Raw genomic sequence first — 19,915 nt, 5'->3', positions numbered from 1 at the left:
TTATTTCAAAAAGCAGGCCGAGGCTACAGTTTATTTTAGTTACGTTTTAAAATATTTTTTAAAAGAGGAATTTACAAAAACGATCTAGGATGTACACACATATCTATCATTTATTTACCAAATAAAAACACAGACACAGACAAACTGACATATTTTAAAATATAAGTTGTGTTTAATACAGTTCATTAAGTGTTTTCTATAAAGTTTCCTGAAGGTTTAAAGCTCAAGCTTATAGTCTTGAAAGTTGAGGGGATGTTTTTCAAATCAGATTTTCTCCGGTGCAGCTCGGTCGCTGCTCAGAGCGACAGGTTGACGTCGCTCTTCATCTTGCCGCTGCTGAGGCTGTGGATCATGGCGATCATCGCAGAGTGTTTGTTCAACTCGTCCTCCTTCTGCTTCAGCTTCGTCTCCAGCTGACTCTTCTGCAGCTCCAGAGACGACGCCTGGAAAACAGAAAATGTTCTACATCAAGAAACCAGCCTGGGTTTATCTCCTGTCTGCTGCCTGATCATCGACTTAAACCGTGACAAGCTTGGATTCGTCTGTGGACAGAAGCTTTGGGACAGGCTGCAGGAATCTGTTTTTGACTCCGTCTCACGCCTCGATGGTTAAAAGCTCTTCAATTTTGGGATTTTTTTTTTTAAAGATCTGAATCTAAAAGGCTGTTTTAATTTATTTTATTACGTTTATTAAGCTGTCAAAAAGGCGTTTCACTTTATGTGAATTTGGACATTTTGTTTTCCCTTTTTGGAGGATTTTAGTTTCTTTCTTTGTTCATTTTCCAAGCATCGTTTGTTTCTTATCAGCATCTCTTCACACACGTGAGAACAGAGAACGACTTTTCTGTCAATTGTCCATCAAATCACAGGTGCATGCATGAGCTAAAATTAAGGCGTCAAATAAAAGAAAAAGAAGCCCAACAAAATACTTTACATGTTAAGGAAACAAAGGTATAGAAGCTGCAGGTGTAGCTTGGAGCAAACGTGTCGCGTTGGATCGGCACTCCTGTTGTTACCTTGATGCTGGCGTCCTTCCGGGCCTGCTCTGTTTTGTTGAGTTCTTTCCTTAAAACATCCACCGTCTCCTCCAGGTCTCTCCTCTCCTGCTCCTTTTCCTTCACCTTCTCCTCCTCAGCCCGGAGTTCAGCACGCAGACCTGACAGGAACAAAGCAAAGTGCTCCTGAGGCTCATGGATAGGTTACAAATCCTTTAGGTTGTTTTTAATCTCAGCGCTGATAAAAACATCATATAATCTTGACTTTATCAGTCAGAGGCGGTTTTGGACAAACATTTGCAGGCGACAATAAAAACGTTCCTCTAATAAACAAATAAAAGTTACACAGATTTTCTCACATCTCTGATGAATGAAGAGTCTTGGGATCAGATTTCAGGGGGAAAGGTCATTTCCCATATTTAGGATACACACATTTGTCTGTTACTGTGAAATTAACTGAAAACCAACCTGAGATTTCACCGTTTTTCTTCTGTAGATCTGAATTAAGCGATCTGATCTCCTCTTCTCTCTCCTGCAACAATGACGCCGTCCTAACAAAGAGCAACGAGCGTCAGAAACCTCGTCTTCAGGTCAAAGGAAACAAGTGTCGCACGTGTGTGTGTGTGTGTGTGGCACACTTGTTTTGCTGCAGCTGGAGGGCTTCATGGTTCTTCTTCAGGGTGTCCGTCTGTTTGGTGAGAGAAACGTGAGCCGCCTGCACCTCCTTCAGCAGCCGCTCCGTCTCATTGAACCTGCAGAGCAGAACTGTCACACATCTGCACGTCCCAATAAACCAGCCCAAAGTTTCATTTCCACAGCCTGAAATAAAGTCTTGTTATACACGTGTTATAAGATCATTTCTCTCAGGTGGAAACAAAGCAGGACAGTACTGGTTAAATCTGCAGCAGTGATCACAGATCAAGCCTGTGGACTTTAAAAGTGAGAACTAAAAAAGGAACAGAAAAAAGAGACTTTGGTGGTTAAGAAGTCAAAACACGTTTGACCCCAGCATCTGTAACTTCATCAAAACACAAAAAAGTGTTTTTCCTCTTCTTACTGGCGTTAAAAGGAAATAGTGCAGATTGAACTGTGTTGGCTCAGAGAGCGAAGTGTGAGGAAAACCTTCACTGTTTAACTACAGCTGTTATTAAAAATAGAGCCAAAATAAACAAATAAACAAACAAATAAATAAATCCCACCATGGTTTCACCAAAGTGCCTCTGACCTGTTGAGCAGGGTGTTGTAGGCTCCTTTCAGGGCCTGGTGCTCCTCAGAGTCCCGCTGTAGCCTGGAGTTGTGCTGCAGCAGCTCCTCCATGTCAGCTCTGGAGCGCTCCACCTCCAGCACCTGGCCGCTCAGCTCCACCTTCAGCTCCTCGCGCCGCCGCTCGGCGTCCTTCAGCAGACCGCCCAGCTTACGAGCCTGCGGGCAGAACACGGGGCAAAATTAACATACAGGAAAAGTGGATTTTACTAAAAACAGCGAGGATCAGTGATTACACTTCTAAGCAAAGATGAACTTTCCCATGGCTTGATTTAATTTAATGATTTTAGGAGGTGCTCACACTGACACTGCTTCACATTTAACATCAGAAAAGCATTTGGCACGGACAGCGTGACGCGGTGCATCTGCAAACTACAACCTGGGACTGAATTAAACGTCGTAATTACACGTATTTATTCACTATTAATCTTCTAGCACAAAATGTGAGAAAAAACAGGAAAAACAAAGTTTAAATAGCTCATTATGATGTTTGTTTTAACATCACAAAAAAGATAAAGCACATGATCCTCACGTTTAAGAAGCTGGCACTGCAAACAGTGCATTATCATAATCTAAAGGAAAGAATAAAAACAATAACAACATGTTACCTCAGCCTCAGCCTGAGCTCTCTGAAAGCGATACTGAGCGAGGAGACGGTCGGCCTGAGAAAGAGCCAGAGCCTTCGCCTCCAACAAGTCCTGCAGACGGCTCTCCTTAGACTGAGGAGACACACAGAAACCTTCATCAGATACAGAAATGCTAAAATCCAGATAAAGTCTGAATGCTCCTGCAGAGGCTTCAGTGTTACATCAACAAATAACTCTCAAGAAGTAAAAATCAGACGGTTAAAAACAAACAAAGATTTTTAAACTGCGTGGTTACTCGTGTGCAACATTACAGCAGTGTTCATCGCTTTTCTTAGGCCTGATGTACTCACCGCGTACGCGCCCAGCTTCTGTTCATACACGTCGATGATCTCGGACACGTGCGAGTCTTTGACCTGCTCCTGCAGCTGCAAGCATCAGACAGACTTCAGTGGAAACGTCGACGGGAAGATTGAAAACATTTATGACACAGTTTTGTTTGTCTGGAAATGTTGCTGACACCGTTTCCAGGGGTTACACCAAATTTTCCCAAACTTTACGACCTTTAAACACTTTAAATAATAAAATATTTCTTTGTGAAACAGTTTTCGAGGCCCCGACGACTTTAAATTATCCAGGGAACAAAAAAAGTGGAAAATAATATCAGAATCTAATATTTTAGTGTTTTTACTTCTGTGCATTATCTGATAAAACTGCACTGTGTGTGCACAGCCTGTAGCTACATTATAAAGTTTGATAAATCACGTTTGTTTCTGTAATTTAAGACGTTTCCTTTGTTAGCAGCAGTCCAAACAACGTTTTATTGTTTTGACCCACAAAAATCAAGCAAAAACATTTTGGTCCTAAAATATTTCAAAGTAAAAGTTAAACATGGATGCAGGACACGCATGTGGTTGGACGCCACGACATTTTAGAGAACCCATAATCTGCAGTACGCTCAAAAGGTGATTTTATTTAAATTATTTTTATTGTATCAATTGATTTTAATTTTGGACATTTAAACAACTTATGGTTTCCGGTAAAATGTGAATATTAAAATGAAAATAAATAAAATAAAAGCCTGGTGGTGTTCTTGAATAATTTACATTACCTAATAGTTAATTTGAGGATGAAATTTAATTTGCATTTGTTAAAGTGCACCAAAAGATGGCGTCTTCCCCCTTTTGGTTGTGTTGATCTGACTGATCCTCATCGTGTATGACTAATGAACGCAGGACTTCACGCTGTGAGCCACCGAGAGGCCACGATCCTTGACTAGCATCTGTAATCTAGTTTGTACATGTGTAGTCTGTAAAGCATGCTTCATCTGATGACAACAACAACAACAAACAAAGAAAGAGACTAACCAACCCAACCATCCCACAGTTTCCAGGAGTCGATCTGAAGGCGTTTATTGTAAAACTTTTTCACCTTTTTTGGTCTTAAAACTTTAACGGTTTTAATAAAATTAACCCGTAGAAGCAAATCACCTGAAGATCAAATCTGTTTGAATGAAAGAAGAAAATGCTTCATCCTGGTCTTATGTTCTGATCACAGCTGTTTGCCTCCCCCATGGAAATGTTCACGTTTCAACAGTCACAGAGAAACACTCTTGCACACTCTACCTCCAGCCCAGTCTGAATCTTCTCCACCAGACTGTGGACACTTTTGCTGTGGACACTGGAAGAGTCCAGCGTGCTGGTGTTTGTCCTGAGAGGCGGGACTTCCTGCACTGCCACACGCTTCACAGACAGCTCGGCCTCTCGCTGGCGATAAGCGTTGTTGGCGGCGATGCTTTCTCCCAGACTTGAGAAAAAACAAAGAAATGTTGTCCACGATTCACAGAACTATTAAATATTTCTGGATAAAAATGTGTAGTTTGGATCATGAGACTCACACGAACGAGGGGAAGTCTGGGAGGGGAGTGGCTTCAAGCAGCAGAGAGAGCCCGGTCTGCACACGGTCTCTGTGGTGGGACGTGAGGGCCAGAGAGAGCGGCGTCACAATCCTCTGGTCCTGAGGGATAAAACAGAGAGAATAACGGCTCGTTTCAACTGAACACAAAACCCTGCGTGCACTAAAAACATGCAGTCAGTGAGAATGTACGGAAGGTAAATAACGTCAGCCTGTATGTAATACCTGCAGCATCCTGTAGAAGCTGGTCTCCATGTCCTTCACATGCTGTCTCAGTTTGCTCATCAACTCCAGGGTCTTCAGCAGAGCTTCTGCACACACCTGACTGAAACCACACACACACTTTAATATCTTAAAATACCTCAAAAGTAGTTAGAAAACTTTCATCAGCTAAATTAACTCAACATAATAACGTAACATTATGTCTATGAGTTCTTTAATTCATCATGAAAAGCTGATTTAAGCTGTTTCAGGATCAGGGTGGCAGCTGATTTTTCAAACTTACATTTGTGCCTGAATGTTATTTGCAGCTCTGTGGGAAGGAAGCATTTTAAGGCCTTTCTAAGTATGTAAGTGGCCAAACGCCTTCGCTTAAATCCTGTTATCAATAGTAACAATACTAAGTATAGACTGATCATTCTGCCTCAGGAGATGAGACACTTGAAAGCTACATGTTGCTCCTAATGGGCTTCCAGCTCCTGTTTCCGAGGTCAACATAAACTCATCTCTAAACTCAAAGAATGTGCTGCTCAATTTAGAAATCCACAATCCCACAAGTCCAGGTGAATCTTTTTTGTTTGTTTTTAGTTTGTTTTTTGAGTAACGGCCAGGCCTGTGACATAAATACACTGTAAACAAGCATGACATTCAGAGAGGAAAACAGACGGGATCCAAGCGCATGATGCTTCATGCTGCTCGGTTTCACAGCTGCTCTGCAGATCCATCGACCACGACGGATAACTGGCTTCCCATCCTACAGCTCACCACACAGCAGCGCTTTGATTTTCACCAATCTGATTCAAAGGGCACGCTGCACATCACTGAGTTTACATTTTCTATTTGAGATGATCATTTTCACTAACGAGTTTTAATTTGGATTTTAAAAAAACCCTCTGTAATGTCTCAATACCACCTATTTGCTCAATGAGTCCTTCCTTAGAACCCCCCCAAAAACACTTCCATTTAAAAAAAAGACTTGAAATAAGTCTGACAAAAAGTTTAGTCGGTCACATACAGACCAACTGCTTTAGCTGTAGATTACATTTTCCAGTAAGAATAAATTCTGCTTTATGATTAAAGATATTTTCAACCTTTAAATAAAAGATTTGCTTTGAAAACATTTCGTCCAGGTTATCAGCTTAACGTTTTCACTAACTTACCCGACGACAGCAGTGTGAGCAGGAACAGAGTGGCCAGTGCTGCACGCTGAAGCTCCATGGCTGAGTGGAAGTGAGAGGTCCAGAGCCCTTTCACCCACCGACCTGCTGCCAGAACCCGAGAGGCAGAGTGACAAACAACAGCGCAGACACACCGAGCAGAAAATAGAAAGCACAGAGCAGGCCTGAGCCGCCAGCTGCTGTCACCTCCACCCCGTACGGGAAACTGATAATAAACATGGAGTTTTTAAATTTGAGATCTGAATAAGTTAAAAAAAACAACAACAACACTCAGTTTGAGACACTTTTTTCACTCGTTGGGTCTGTATGATGTCACAGACAGGCGATATTCAAACACCAATAAATATGGAAGCAGGTACAAATAAATCGATCATCCCTCCAATTTATATTTGGGCAGAAAAAAATCCTGATTCCTGTTTCTCCCTGCTGACCTGCTGGATTCAAAGCTCATACCATTACATCGTTAGTTACTATTATTCTAATGTTTTCACAGTAAGCTTAAGCTGTTTCGACTCTCATGGTTCAAGGTAACTTTATTTTACCCACAGGCAAGAAAATGACAGCATTTGGCATCCCTTCAAAAACCACATACCTAATAAATATAAACCTCACTGTAACACATTTATAGTACTTTAACGTTTCGAGTCAAAAACTGTCCCTGTTGCTCACTGAATTAAATAAGCACTAAGCTGTTTTATAACGCTTTGTCCTGCCTCCTGGAAACAGAAACCTCCGTCCTGAGAAAAGAAGCTGAAATTCAGCCCTTAGAGGATGGGACCATTTTAAGGACTGATAAAGCCATCTTCTGTACCTGCTTAGAGTACAGGGAGGCTAAACAAGACTGTTAGGGATGCACCATACCGATACTGGTATCAGGTATCGGGGCCGATACTGTAAATTGTTGTTGTACTCATACTCGTAAAAGTTAACCGATACCATGAACCGATACCAACTTATTTCATTAATCAGAGGTGGCTTGTCATTTCTGTTGTAGTTTTTTAGATTGGCCACTAGGGGGACATCCCGCGCTAAACAGGCACAGGGTTAGGCGAGTGAGACTGGCAGCTCCAGATTTAAAAAAAGAGAGAAACTGGAGGCTGCTGTAGCTAGGCTAAACAAAATGTCAGCAGTGTGGACCGGAACAGCCAACTTTAACTCAGGTTTTGAAAAGCGATGAAAAATGTCAAAGAAAATCCACGGGCAGTTTAAATAACAGAGGCTCTGACTCTTTATCGCTCTGGATGACCAGCCAATGCGGTCGTGGAAACATAGGATTGCATCGTCTTCTAAGCATCCTCGAGCTGCGATATGAAATTCCCAACCGCCCACACATCAGGGAGGTAATGGTGCCAAAACTTTCTAAAGAGGTAAAGCAAGCAGTTGTGCGCGATGTCAGTCCTCGTTTAACGCACAGTGGACTGATGATCCACGGGCAGATGAGGAGTTCGTTCGTCAATGCCAAATACTTTCGTTCTTTTGTTTGTTTGTTTACATGGACACTCTGCATAATTTAAAAGTTTATTTTATTCGCAAATCTAATTTGTATTTATTTTATTCCAAACAGAAGCGTTTATTTATTATCTGAAGCTCGAGACGGTGCCAATAGTTCAGTGATATTTTGTAAAATTATATGTGGAGACTCTGCATATGTACAGAAGTGCTTATTTTTCACTTGAAATTTTTGTGTTCATTTTTAGATTTAATTTTTTATCGGCAGGGAATATAATAAAAACCTGTCTTCCAATTAATGTATTATGTATCGTTTGAAAAAACTGGTATCGTTGCATCCCTAAGACTGCGGCTCACCTATCAGACGACTGGACCATCTCATATTTGATCTGTGGGAGCCAGATAATATTCTGTTCACAAGAATATGAAAAAATACTGAACAAATCAGAAACATCTGCCTGAAAACATCCGTCGCTCTATAAATATGTAAATGTATTAAAATTATTTCAAAAAGCAGGCCGAGGCTACAGTTATTTAGTTACGTTTTAAAATATTTTTTAAAAGAGGAATTTACAAAAACGATCTAGGATGTACACACATATCTATCATTTATTTACCAAATAAAAACACAGACCAGACAAACTGACATATTTTAAAATATAATTGTGTTTAATACAGTTCATTAAGTGTTTTCTATAAAGTTTCCTGAAGGTTTAAAGCTCAAGCTTATAGTCTTGAAAGTTGATGGGGATGTTTTTCAAACTAGATTTTCTCCGGTGCAGCTCGGTCGCTGCTCAGAGCGACAGTTGACGTCGCTCTTCATTTTGCCGCTGCTGAGGCTGTGGTCATGGCGATCATCGCAGGTGTTTGTTCACTCGTCCTCCTTCTGCTTCAGCTTCGTCTCCCGCTGACTCTTCTGCAGCTCCAGAGACGCGCCTGGAAAACAGAAATGTTCTACATCAAAACCAGCCTGGGTTTATCTCCTGTCTGCTGCCTGATCATCGACTTAAACCGTGACAAGCTTGGATTCGTCTGTGGACAGAAGCTTTGGGACAGGCTGCAGGATCTGTTTTTGACTCCGTCTCACGCCTCGATGGTTAAGCTCTTCAATTTTGGGATTTTTTTTTTTAAAGTCTGAATCTAAAAGGCTGTTTTAATTTATTTATTACGTTTATTAAGCTGTCAAAAAGGCGTTTCACTTTATGTGAATTTGGACATTTTGTTTTCCTTTTGGAGGATTTTAGTTTCTTTCTTTGTTCATTTTCCAAGCATCGTTTGTTTCTTATCAGCATCTCTTCACACACGTGAGAACAGAGAACGACTTTTCTGTCAATTGTCCATCAAATCACAGGTGCATGCATGAGCTAAAATTAAGGCGTCAAATAAGAAAAAGAAGCCCAACAAATACTTTACATGTTAAGGAAACAAAGTATAGAAGCTGCAGGTGTAGCTTGGAGCAAACGTGTCGCGTTGGATCGGCACTCCTGTTGTTACCTTGATGCTGGCGTCCTTCCGGGCCTGCTCTGTTTTGTTGAGTTCTTTCCTTAAAACATCCACCGTCTCCTCCAGGTCTCTCCTCTCCTGCTCCTTTTCCTTCACCTTCTCCTCCTCAGCCCGGAGTTCAGCCGCAGACCTGACAGGAACAAAGCAAAGTGCTCCTGAGGCTCATGGATAGGTTACAAATCCTTTAGGTTGTTTTTAATCTCAGCGCTGATAAAAAACATCATATAATCTTGACTTTATCGTCAGAGGCGGTTTTGGACAAACTTTGCAGGCGACAATAAAAACGTTCCTCTAATAAACAAATAAAGTTACACAGATTTTCTCACATCTCTGATGAATGAAGGTCTTGGGATCAGATTTCAGGGGGAAGGTCATTTCCCATATTTGGATACACACATTTGTCTGTTACTGTGAAATTAACTGAAAACCAACCTAGAATTTCACCGTTTTTCTTCTGTAGATCTGAATTAACGATCTGATCTCCTCTTCTCTCTCGCCCAACAATGACGCCGTCCTAACAGAGCACGAGCGTCAGAAACCTCGTCTTCAGGTCAAAGGAAACAAGTGTCGCACGTGTGTGTGTGTGTGGTGGCACACTTGTTTTGCTGCGCTGGAGGCTTCATGGTTCTTCTTCAGGGTGTCCGTCTGTTTGGTGGAGAAACGTGAGCCGCCTGCACCTCCTTCAGCAGCCGCTCCGTCTCATTGAACCTGCAGAGCAGACTGTCACACATCTGCACGTCCCAATAAACCAGCCCAAAGTTTCATTTCCACAGCCTGAAATAAGTCTTGTTATACACGTGTTATAAGATCATTTCTCTCAGGTGGAAACAAAGCGGACGTACTGGTTAAATCTGCAGCAGTGATCACAGATCAGGACTTGTGACTTTAAAGTGAGAACTAAAAAAGGAACAGAAAAAAGAGACTTTGGTGGTTAAGAAGTCAAAACACGTTTGACCCCAGCATCTGTAACTTCATCAAAACACAAAAAAGTGTTTTTCCTCTTCTACTTGCGTTAAAAGGAAATAGTGCAGATTGACTGTGTTGGCTCAGAGAGCGAAGTGTGAGGAAAACCTTCACTGTTTAACTACAGCTGTTATTAAATAGAGCCAAAATAAACAAATAAACAAACAATAAAATAAATCCCACCATGGTTTCACCAAGTGCCTCTGACCTGTTGAGCAGGGTGTTGTAGGCTCCTTTCGGGCCTGGTGCTCCTCAGAGTCCCGCTGTAGCCTGGAGTTGTGCTGCAGCAGCTCCTCCATGTCAGCTCTGGAGCGCTCCACCTCCAGCACCTGGCCGCTCAGCTCCACCTTCAGCTCCTCGCGCCGCCGCTCGGCGTCCTTCAGCAGACCGCCCAGCTTACGAGCCTGCGGGCAGAACACGGGGCATTAACATACAGGAAAGTGGATTTTACTAAAAACAGCGAGGATCAGTGATTACACTTCTAAGCAAAGATGAACTTTCCCTGGCTTGATTTAATTTATGATTTTAGGAGGTGCTCACACTGACACTGCTTCACATTTAACATCAGAAAAGCATTTGGCACGGACAGCGTGACGCGGTGCATCTGCAAACTACAACCTGGGACTGAATTAAACGTCGTTTACACGTATTTATTCACTATTAATCTTCTAGCACAAAATGTGAGAAAAAACAGGAAAAACAAAGTTTAAATGCTCATTATGATGTTTGTTTTAACATCACAAAAAAGAATAAGCACATGATCCTCACGTTTAAGAAGCTGGCACTGCAAACAGTGCATATCATAATCTAAAGGAAAGAATAAAAACTAACACACATGTTACCTCAGCCCTCAGCTGAGCCCTTCGGTGGCAACCAGTAGCAGAAACCATTTTCATCACAGACAATTCTGTAGTAGGCCACTTCAACTGGGGCATCATTACTGAGACATGGGGGAAGGAGGAAAGGACATACAGTTAGGAAAAATCTGTTTTTGCAACATGATTTGTTTATTTTATTGGGCTCTTTACTCCACCACAGTGGGTTTTACATCATTGCAGACTTTCAGCTGTAATTTAAGGAGATCAACACAAAGTGTATGCCTTAAACGGATTTGGTTTTGCAGTACTGTGAAAAAGTTTTTGCAACACTTGAATGTTTGAGAATCTTTAAGACAACCTGAGTAAATAGAAATGTTGTTTTTAAAAATATGATTTTAATTATTAAGGGAAAAAACATTCAAACCTGCGTGAAAAACCTAATAACATGTGCCAGCCTTACTGGCAAGAACTGCAGTCAAGTGTTTGAGATAACTGCCAGTGAGTCTTTCACATCACTGTGGAGGACGTTTGGCCAACTTTACTTTGCAGAGTTGTTTTAATACAGTCACATTGGAGGATTTTTGAGCATGAACAGCAGCTTTAAGGTCACACCAAAGCATTTGACTCACTCATTCTCAGATGGACTTCCTGCTGTGTTTTGGATCATTGTCCTGCTGTATAATACAAGTGCTCCCAAGGTTCAGACAGCAAATTAATGGCCAAACAGACCAGAATTAATGGTTCCATCAATTACACCAAATCGTCCTGAAGCAGCAAAGTAGCCCCTCCACCATTCTTTGCTGTTGGCTTGGTTTAACACCAGATGTAACGGGACTCAAACCTCCCAAAAAGTTCAGCTTTTGTCTCATAAATCCACAGAATACCAGCAGTGGTTTTCACTCAGGGTGGCAAAAACAGGGCCAGGCCTTAATGACTGGGATTATCATGACAAAATAGTTTTAATTTACTTATCTCATAGAGACGGACAAATAACATCTTTAAACTTTTTTAATTTTCCATTGGCATAAACATGAGGTTTTTTGTGTGACCATCACTTGTTTTGTCCAGAACGATCTCCGGCAGCCACACCATGCTGGGCGGCAGCCGGGAGTATCTCAATGCCACCAAACTCTGTGGAATTCACGTCAGCCGGTAGTCAGTCCACGTCTGCCATAACACACACACACACACACACACACACACACACACACACACACACACACCACACACACCCACACACACACACACAAAGTAAATAAAGAGCTGCAAGTACTGAATATGAAGATGTAAAAGAATGAATTGTTACCCACAATTTCCAGCCACACGTTCGTCAGCAGCGTCTCATCTACTTCTTTCTACAGAGGAGAACAAAGACAAACATCGATGTTTCTGTTTGAATGTGTTCGATTTAAACTTTCAGCCTAACGGACACATTTAAAGTTTTAATGACAGGATGAACTACATAAACACACAGAAGCTGCGAACCAGAGAGATGAGGTTGGAGAGCGTGAGGGCGAGGTTGACATCGACAACATCCTGCTGCTTCTCGACGGGGCGCAGCTCCTTGTTGTATCCCATCTCTTTGAACACGTATTCAATAACACGCTCCTCTTCGTTCCTGCCATTGCACTCTAACACACACACAGATTAAAACACACACGTTTTACAACTGCTGTTCATATTCTCTAAGCTGCTCCTACTAAAACTGGGAGAGATTATACAAAAGTCCAGCATGCCAACAAAGGACACGTTTCAGTATTTAAGATGAGCAAACCAAACCTGCTGAGGAGGCAGTGGGCAAAAAACTCTGCTGGAAACCTAGAAAGCAACCAGTACTGTGATGGAGGAATGAGACACTCAACAGTAAATCTATTTCTATAATTAAACATGAGTTAAAAGAAAAAAGCAACTTTACTTTTTTCTACCTTTTTTCAAGTTATCTTTAAAATTTTGCACAAAGATGTCAGTTTTCATTTTTTTCTCATGACGTAATAATCTATTATTTTAAAAAACAGCTTCTTTTTTTTCCAGCCTTAAAGTCATTTATTGCCGAATATGGAAGGAAGACATACATGAAAACACACACGCCTTTCATATTATACTGCTAATTCATTTCAGTTCAATTCAATTTTACTTACACTGAGTTTAATCTCAGCCACAGTCACTTCAAGGTGTTTTATATTGTAAGGTGAAGTAAACTCTTTGGACTGACCAGTGCTCAGAACAATGGGAAGGTCTAAAGATCAACTGCAAACATTAGAGGTGGATGCTGGGTGGGTGCAGCAGTGCTGACATCAGAGGGACAGGTGGGGTATGACGTGGATGAGGCGTGTAGAGAGTATGAAGCAGTGCAGCTCAACTCGGCTCCCTGCACTAGCTCAGACCCCCCCAACCAGCTTCTTTCTGTTGACGGTGTTTGAATTTAGACATGTTTACTCTTTAAATTAAAATCTGAGTCTTAAGATCAAAATAAATCAAACGGTATCACCAGTGACAGTTTGGTTTACAGTGTGGAGTCTGATCCCAGTATTAGTCCAAAGCTGAATCAGAGCGACTCCATCTGCTCAGGAGATGAGACACTTGAAAGCTTCAATGTTGCTTCCTAATGGGCTTCCAGCTCCTGTTTTCCGAGGTCAAACATAAACTCATCTCTAAACTCAAAGAATGTGCTGCTCAATTTAGAAATCCACAATCCCACAAAGTCCAGGTGACATCTTTTGTGTTTGTTTTTAGTTTGTTTTTTGAGTAACGGCCAGGCCTAGTGACATAAATACACTGTAAACAAGCATGACATTCAGAGAGGAAAACAGACGGGATCCAAGCGCATGAATGCTTCATGCTGCTCGGATTTCACAGCTGCTCTGCAGATCCATCGACCACGACGGATAACTGGCTTCCCATCCTACAGCTCACCACACAGCAGCGCTTTGATTTTCACCAATCTGATTCAAAGCGCACGCTGCACATCACTGAGTTTACATTTCTCTATTTGAGATGATCATTTTTCACTAACGAGGTTTTAATTTGGATTTAAAAAAAACCCTCTGTAATGTCTCAATACCCAACTATTTGCTCAATGAGTCCTTCCTTAGAAACCCCCCCAAAAACACTTCCATTTAAAAAAAAGACTTGAAATAAGTCTGACACAAAAGTTTAGTCGGTCACATAACAGACCAACTGCTTTAGCTGTAGATTACATTTTCCAGTAAGAATAAACTTCCTGCTTTATGATTAAAGATATTTTCAACCTTTAAAATAAAAGATTTGCTTTGAAAACATTTCGTCAGGTTATCAGCTTAACGTTTTCACTAACTTACCCGACGACAGCAGTGTGAGCAGGAACAGAGTGGCCAGTGCTGCACGCTGAAGCTCCATGGCTGAGTGGAAGTGAGAGGTCCAGAGCCCTTTCACCCACCGACCTGCTGCCAGAACCCGAGAGGCAGAGTGACAAACAACAGCTGCAGACACACCGAGCAGAAAATAGAAAGCACAGAGCAGGCCTGAGCCGCCAGCTGCTGTCACCTCCACCCCGTACGGGAAACTGATAATAAACATGGAGTTTTAAATTATGAGATCTGAATAAGTTAAAAAAAACAACAACAACACTCAGTTTGAGACACTTTTTTCACTCTTGGGTCTGTATGATGTCACAGACAGGCGATATTCAAACACCAATAAATATGAAAGCAGGTACAAATAAATCGATCATCCCTCTAATTTATATTTGGGCAGAAAAAAAATCCTGATTCCTGTTTCTCCCTGCTGACCTGCTGGATTCAAAGCTCATACCATTACATCGTTAGTTACTATTATTCTAATGTTTTCACAGTAAGCTTTAAGCTGTGTTCGACTCTCATGGTTCAAGGTAACTTTATTTATACCCACAGGCAAGAAAAATGACAGCATTTGGCATCCCTTCAAAAACACACATACCTAATAAAAATATAAACCTCACTGTAGCACATGTATAGTAATTTAAACATTTCGAATCAAAAACTGTCCCTGTTGCTGTCACTGAATTAAATAAGCACTAAGCTGTTTTTATAACGCTTTGTCCTGCATCCTGGAAACAGAAACCTCCGTCCTGAGAAAAGAAGCTGAAATTCAGCCCTTAGAGGATGGGAACCATTTTTAAGGACTGATAAAGCCATCTTCTGTACCTGCTTAGAGTACAGGGAGGCTAAACAAGACTGTTAGGGATGCACCGATACCGATACTGGTATCAGGTATCGGGGCCGATACTGTAAATTGTGTGTGTACTCATACTCGTAAAAGTTAACCGATACCATGAACCGATACCAACTTATTTCATTAATCAGAGGGTGGCTTGTCATTTCTGTTGTAGTTTTTTAGATTGGCCACTAGGGGGACATCCCGCGCTAAACAGGCACAGGGTTAGGCGAGTGAGACTGGCAGCTCCAGATTTAAAAAAAGAGAGAAACTGGAGGCTGCTGTAGCTAGGCTAAACAAAATGTCAGCAGTGTGGACCGGAACAGCCAACTTTAACTCAGGTTTTGGAAAAAGCGATGAAAAATGTCAAGAGAAAATCCACGGGCAGTTTAAATAACAGAGGCTCTGACTCATTTTATCGCTCTGGATGACCAGCCAATGCCGGTCGTGGAAAACATAGGATTGCATCGTCTTCTAAGCATCCTCGAGCTGCGATATGAAATTCCCAACCGCCCACACATCAGGGAGGTAATGGTGCCAAAACTTTCTAAAGAGGTAAAGACAAGCAGTGTGTGCGCGATGTCAGTCCTCGGTTTAACGGCACAGTGGACTGATGATCCACGGGCAGATGAGGAGTTCGTTCGTCAATGCCAAATACTTTCGTTATTTTGTTTGTTTGTTTACAATATGGACACTCTGCAATAATTTAAAAGTTTATTTTATTCGCAAATCTAATTTGTATTTATTTTATTCCAAACAGAAGCGTTTATTTATTATTCTGAAAGCTCGAGACGGTGCCAATAGTTCAGTGATATTTTGTAAAATTATAATGTGGAGACTCTGCAATAATTTCATTCATTCATTCATTTTTTCATTCATTTATTTGTTCATTTCCAGGCACAACAAATACCTATATTGAACATAAAATGCACAAAACAAAAAACAAAAATTGCCTGAAAAAGGAGTGGGACGAAGAAAACTTATTAAATCCCACCCCTATACTCACTCATCAACAAAAAAACAAAAAACAAAACAAAACAATATACTTCCCGCAGCTACGCCCATTATTGCATACAGTCCCATCAACAGCCCCGGGCGCATACAAGCATCTAAACTGCAGCTCGCAAACAACAATTAGAGCCTTCATAACTGAATACAGAATATATAAATTATAAATTACATTACCACAGGTAACAGGCAGTAATAACTACAAATAACAAACACACACATACACACATACATATACATACATATATATCTACACACACATGTACATATATGTACATACATACGCACAGTCTTTTTTTTTTTTTTTTTTTTTGAATCCATACCAGCAATGGTAAGAGAACAGACATTACAGAACACACTAAAAAACCATCATTGAGTATACTGTGACCAGACCAACTGTTTGTAGAGAATTTTAAATCTATGAATATTTTTGCATTGTTTCAGTTGTGAACTCAGACTGTTCCAGATTTTCACACCACATACAGACACACAAAAACCTTTACGGGTTGTTCGAGTTCTGGGTAATTTGAATTCTCCAAATCCTCTAACATTATAAACCTTTTCTCGAATTTCAAATCTAGTTTGTAAATTTGCCGGTAAAAGTTTAGTAAAAGCTTTATACAAAATTATGGATGTATTGTAATTAACCAGATCCTGGAATTTAAGTAACTTTGCCTGAAGAAAGAATTTGTGAGTATGATCTAGATAACCAGCCTTGTGAATTATACGCAGTGCTCGTTTCTGTACTGTGACTAATGGATTAGTTGTATTTTTATATGTGTTTCCCCACACTTCCACACAATATGTAAGATATGGAAGAACCAGGGTACAGTACAGAGTACGAAGTGCATCTTTATAAAGGAATTGTTTCACTTTGTTCAAAACTGCGAGGCTTCTGGAAATTTTGGTTTTTATGTGTCTGACGTGGGGTTTCCATGAAATTTTGTTATCAATTACGACTCCCAAAAATTTGTTTTCACTCACATTATCAATTGGTACACCTTCAATGATAATTGGTAATTCTATATTATATTTAAAATTACCAAAAAACATTGCTTTAGTTTTATTTATATTTAATGATAATTTATTTATGTCCATCCATTTTTTTATTAATTGTAGCTCCCTGTTTACAGTCATTACAAGATCAGTATAATCATCGCTACTGAAAAATATGTTGGTGTCATCTGCGAACAGTATGAGTTTAAATACTTGAGAAACATCAAAAATATCATTTATGTATACATTGAAAAGTTTTGGTCCCAACACTGACCCTTGGGGAACACCACATGTAATACCAAGTTTCTCTGAATGGTAATGCCCTATGCTAACATATTGTTCCCGACCCGTTAGATAACTTTTTAACCAGTTACCAGCTTTCCCTCGAATACCATATCTTTCCAATTTATCCAATAAAATTGAGTGATTAATTGTGTCGAAGGCCTTTTTGAGATCAACAAAAATACCAACTGCATATTTATTTTTGTCCAGTGCATCAGTAATTTCTTCTACTGCCTCAATTATCGCCATTGAAGTGGTTCTTTGTGTTCTGAAACCATACTGACCAACATTTATTATTTGATGTTTTTCAAGGAATTTTTGTAATCTTGAATTAAAAAGTTTTTCTAGAATTTTTGAGAATTGAGGCAGTAGAGAAATAGGCCTATAATTGGTAAAACTATGTTTGTCATTACTTTTATATAGTGGTATTACTTTCGCAATTTTCATTTTTTTTGGAAAACAACCGGACTGAAATGATAAATTACAGATATATGTTAAGGGACTAGCAATATTCAGAATAACCTGTTTAACTACAGACATATTTATGTCGTGATAATCCATTGAAGACTTACTTTTACATTCTAATGTGATATTTATTACTTCTTGCTCATTTGTAGCTGAGAGGAACAGTGAAAAGGGATTTGATTTTATATTGCTGATATTTTCATTTTTATGACACGGGATGTCCGCTGCTAGTTCGGGGCCAACATTTATGAAGAATTTATTGAACCCATCGACAATATTACTCATGTTGTGATTTTCACCATTTGCATCAGTAAAATATTCAGGATATGATGTTCCAGAAGATCCTTGTTTAATTAAGTTGTTTAACACATCCCAAGTTCCTTTTATATTGTTTTTATTTTCATATAATCTTCTTCTATAATAAAGTTGTTTGCTCGTTCTTATAATATCAGTCAATTTATTTCTATATGCTTTATATCTTTGTTCCACTTCTTTTGTTTTTACTTTGATAAACTGTTTATACAGATTATTTTTCTTTTTGCAAGCATTAATAATTCCTTTTGTGAGCCAAGGACTTTTTATCTTTTTTTTCTTTGTCATGTGTTCGTTTACAGGACAATGTTTATTGTACCACATAGTAAAAATATCTAGGAAATTGTCATAAGCCTTGTCCACATCTGACTCTTCATACACCGAACTCCAATCTTGTTGTGCTAAATCGAAATTGAAGGCATGAATTGCTTCTTCATTTATTGTTCGCTTTGCTATCATGATCTTGGTATCTATTTTTTTTAAATCACAGTCACACAAAGTAAAAACTGGTAAGTGGTCAGTTATATCACAGACAAGCAGGCCACTATTAATTTGGAAATCCATGACATTAGTAAAAATATTGTCAATAATAGTGGCGCTATGTGATGTTATTCTGCTTGGCTTTGTTATTGTTGGATATAGTGATAAGCTGTACATCGTGTCAGTAAAGTCATCAATGGCTTTTAACCTTGTTGGGTTTAGCAAATCAATATTAAAGTCACCACAGATAAATAGTAATTTTTGGTTCACCGAAGCAAACGTTTTTTCTATCCATTCATTAAAAGTGTCAATACTTGAACTGGGTGTCCGATATATGCAACTTATTATAACATTCCTCTTTTTTTCATTCATGATCTCAATAGTCAAACATTCCAAAATTCCATCAATAGCCATAGACATAGTTGTTACAACATTATATTTTATAGAGTTATGAACATATATAGCAACCCCGCCGCCCGCCTTATTTAATCTATTCATGTATTTTAAATCATATCCATTCAAACAAAAATCTATTCCTTTATCGACATTGAACCAAGTTTCAGTGATGGCTATAACACTAAAGGGGCGAGAAAATTGTTGCAAATAGTCCTTAATGAAATCAAAATTAGAGTACATACTTCTGCTGTTAAAGTGAATTAATGAGAGCTTCCCGTCTAGGTTAATTTCTTTTTCATATTGTTCCTGAGTGAAATAATTACAATTTTTAACAAAAGTAGAGAGAAAGTTACTTCCAGAATCTATTTCTGGATCTATTATATTATGCTCCTTATATTCACAATCTAGATTGTGAATGTAACAGAATGTAACTTCTGTTACATTAACAGAATAATGTAACAGAAGTGCTTATTTTTCACTTGAAATTTTTTTGTGGTCATTTTTAGATTTAATTTTTTATCGGCAGGGAATATAATAAAACCTGTCTTCCAATTAATTGTATTATAGTATCGGTTTGAAAAAACTGGTATCGTTGCATCCCTAAAGACTGCGGCTCACCTATCAGACGACTGGACCATCTCAATATTTGATCTGTTGGGAAGCCAGATAATATTCTGTTCACAAGAATTATGAAAAAATACTGAACAAATCAGAAACATCTGCCTGAAAACATCCGTCAGCTCTATAAATATGTAAATGATAATTAAAAATTTATTTCAAAAAGCAGGCCGAGGCTACAGTTTATTTTAGTTACGTTTTAAAATATTTTTTAAAAGAGGAATTTACAAAAACGATCTAGGATGTACACACATATCTATCATTTATTTACCAAATAAAAACACAGACACAGACAAACTGACA

General features: G+C 39.5%; 2 protein-coding genes across 3 annotated transcripts; both read right to left on the bottom strand.

Moving 5' to 3' along the window:
* Window positions 1-5,353, bottom strand: LOC120746938 (protein CIP2A homolog). Of its 2 annotated transcripts, XM_040052509.1 has the most exons (10): window positions 4,981-5,352; window positions 4,739-4,857; window positions 4,467-4,647; window positions 3,195-3,269; window positions 2,866-2,976; window positions 2,220-2,416; window positions 1,633-1,746; window positions 1,463-1,545; window positions 1,016-1,155; window positions 2-443 (listed from the first exon to the last, which is right to left on the bottom strand). In XM_040052509.1, exons 1-10 carry the CDS (start codon window positions 5,038-5,040, stop codon window positions 297-299), a joined length of 1,227 nt encoding a protein of 408 aa, XP_039908443.1. In that variant the 5' UTR covers window positions 5,041-5,352; the 3' UTR covers window positions 2-296. The 2 variants fall into 2 exon arrangements, with proteins under 2 accessions (XP_039908444.1, XP_039908443.1); XM_040052510.1 differs by lacking the exon at window positions 3,195-3,269 and having other exon boundaries at window positions 1-443; window positions 4,981-5,353.
* Window positions 5,354-12,025: 6,672 nt separating this feature from the next.
* Window positions 12,026-14,344, bottom strand: LOC120746903 (acetylcholine receptor subunit delta-like). The gene is made up of 4 exons (XM_040052434.1): window positions 14,203-14,344; window positions 12,371-12,516; window positions 12,196-12,240; window positions 12,026-12,052 (listed from the first exon to the last, which is right to left on the bottom strand). Exons 1-4 carry the CDS (start codon window positions 14,258-14,260, stop codon window positions 12,026-12,028), a joined length of 276 nt encoding a protein of 91 aa, XP_039908368.1. The 5' UTR covers window positions 14,261-14,344.
* Window positions 14,345-19,915: the final 5,571 nt, after the last annotated feature.

This window comes from Simochromis diagramma, unplaced genomic scaffold, assembly GCF_900408965.1.
Source record: "Simochromis diagramma unplaced genomic scaffold, fSimDia1.1 OVJJ01000606.1, whole genome shotgun sequence".
Classification (NCBI taxonomy): domain Eukaryota; kingdom Metazoa; phylum Chordata; class Actinopteri; order Cichliformes; family Cichlidae; genus Simochromis; species Simochromis diagramma.
The sequence above is the reverse complement of the archived record's forward strand: the minus strand, read 5'-3'. Positions and strand labels throughout refer to the sequence as shown.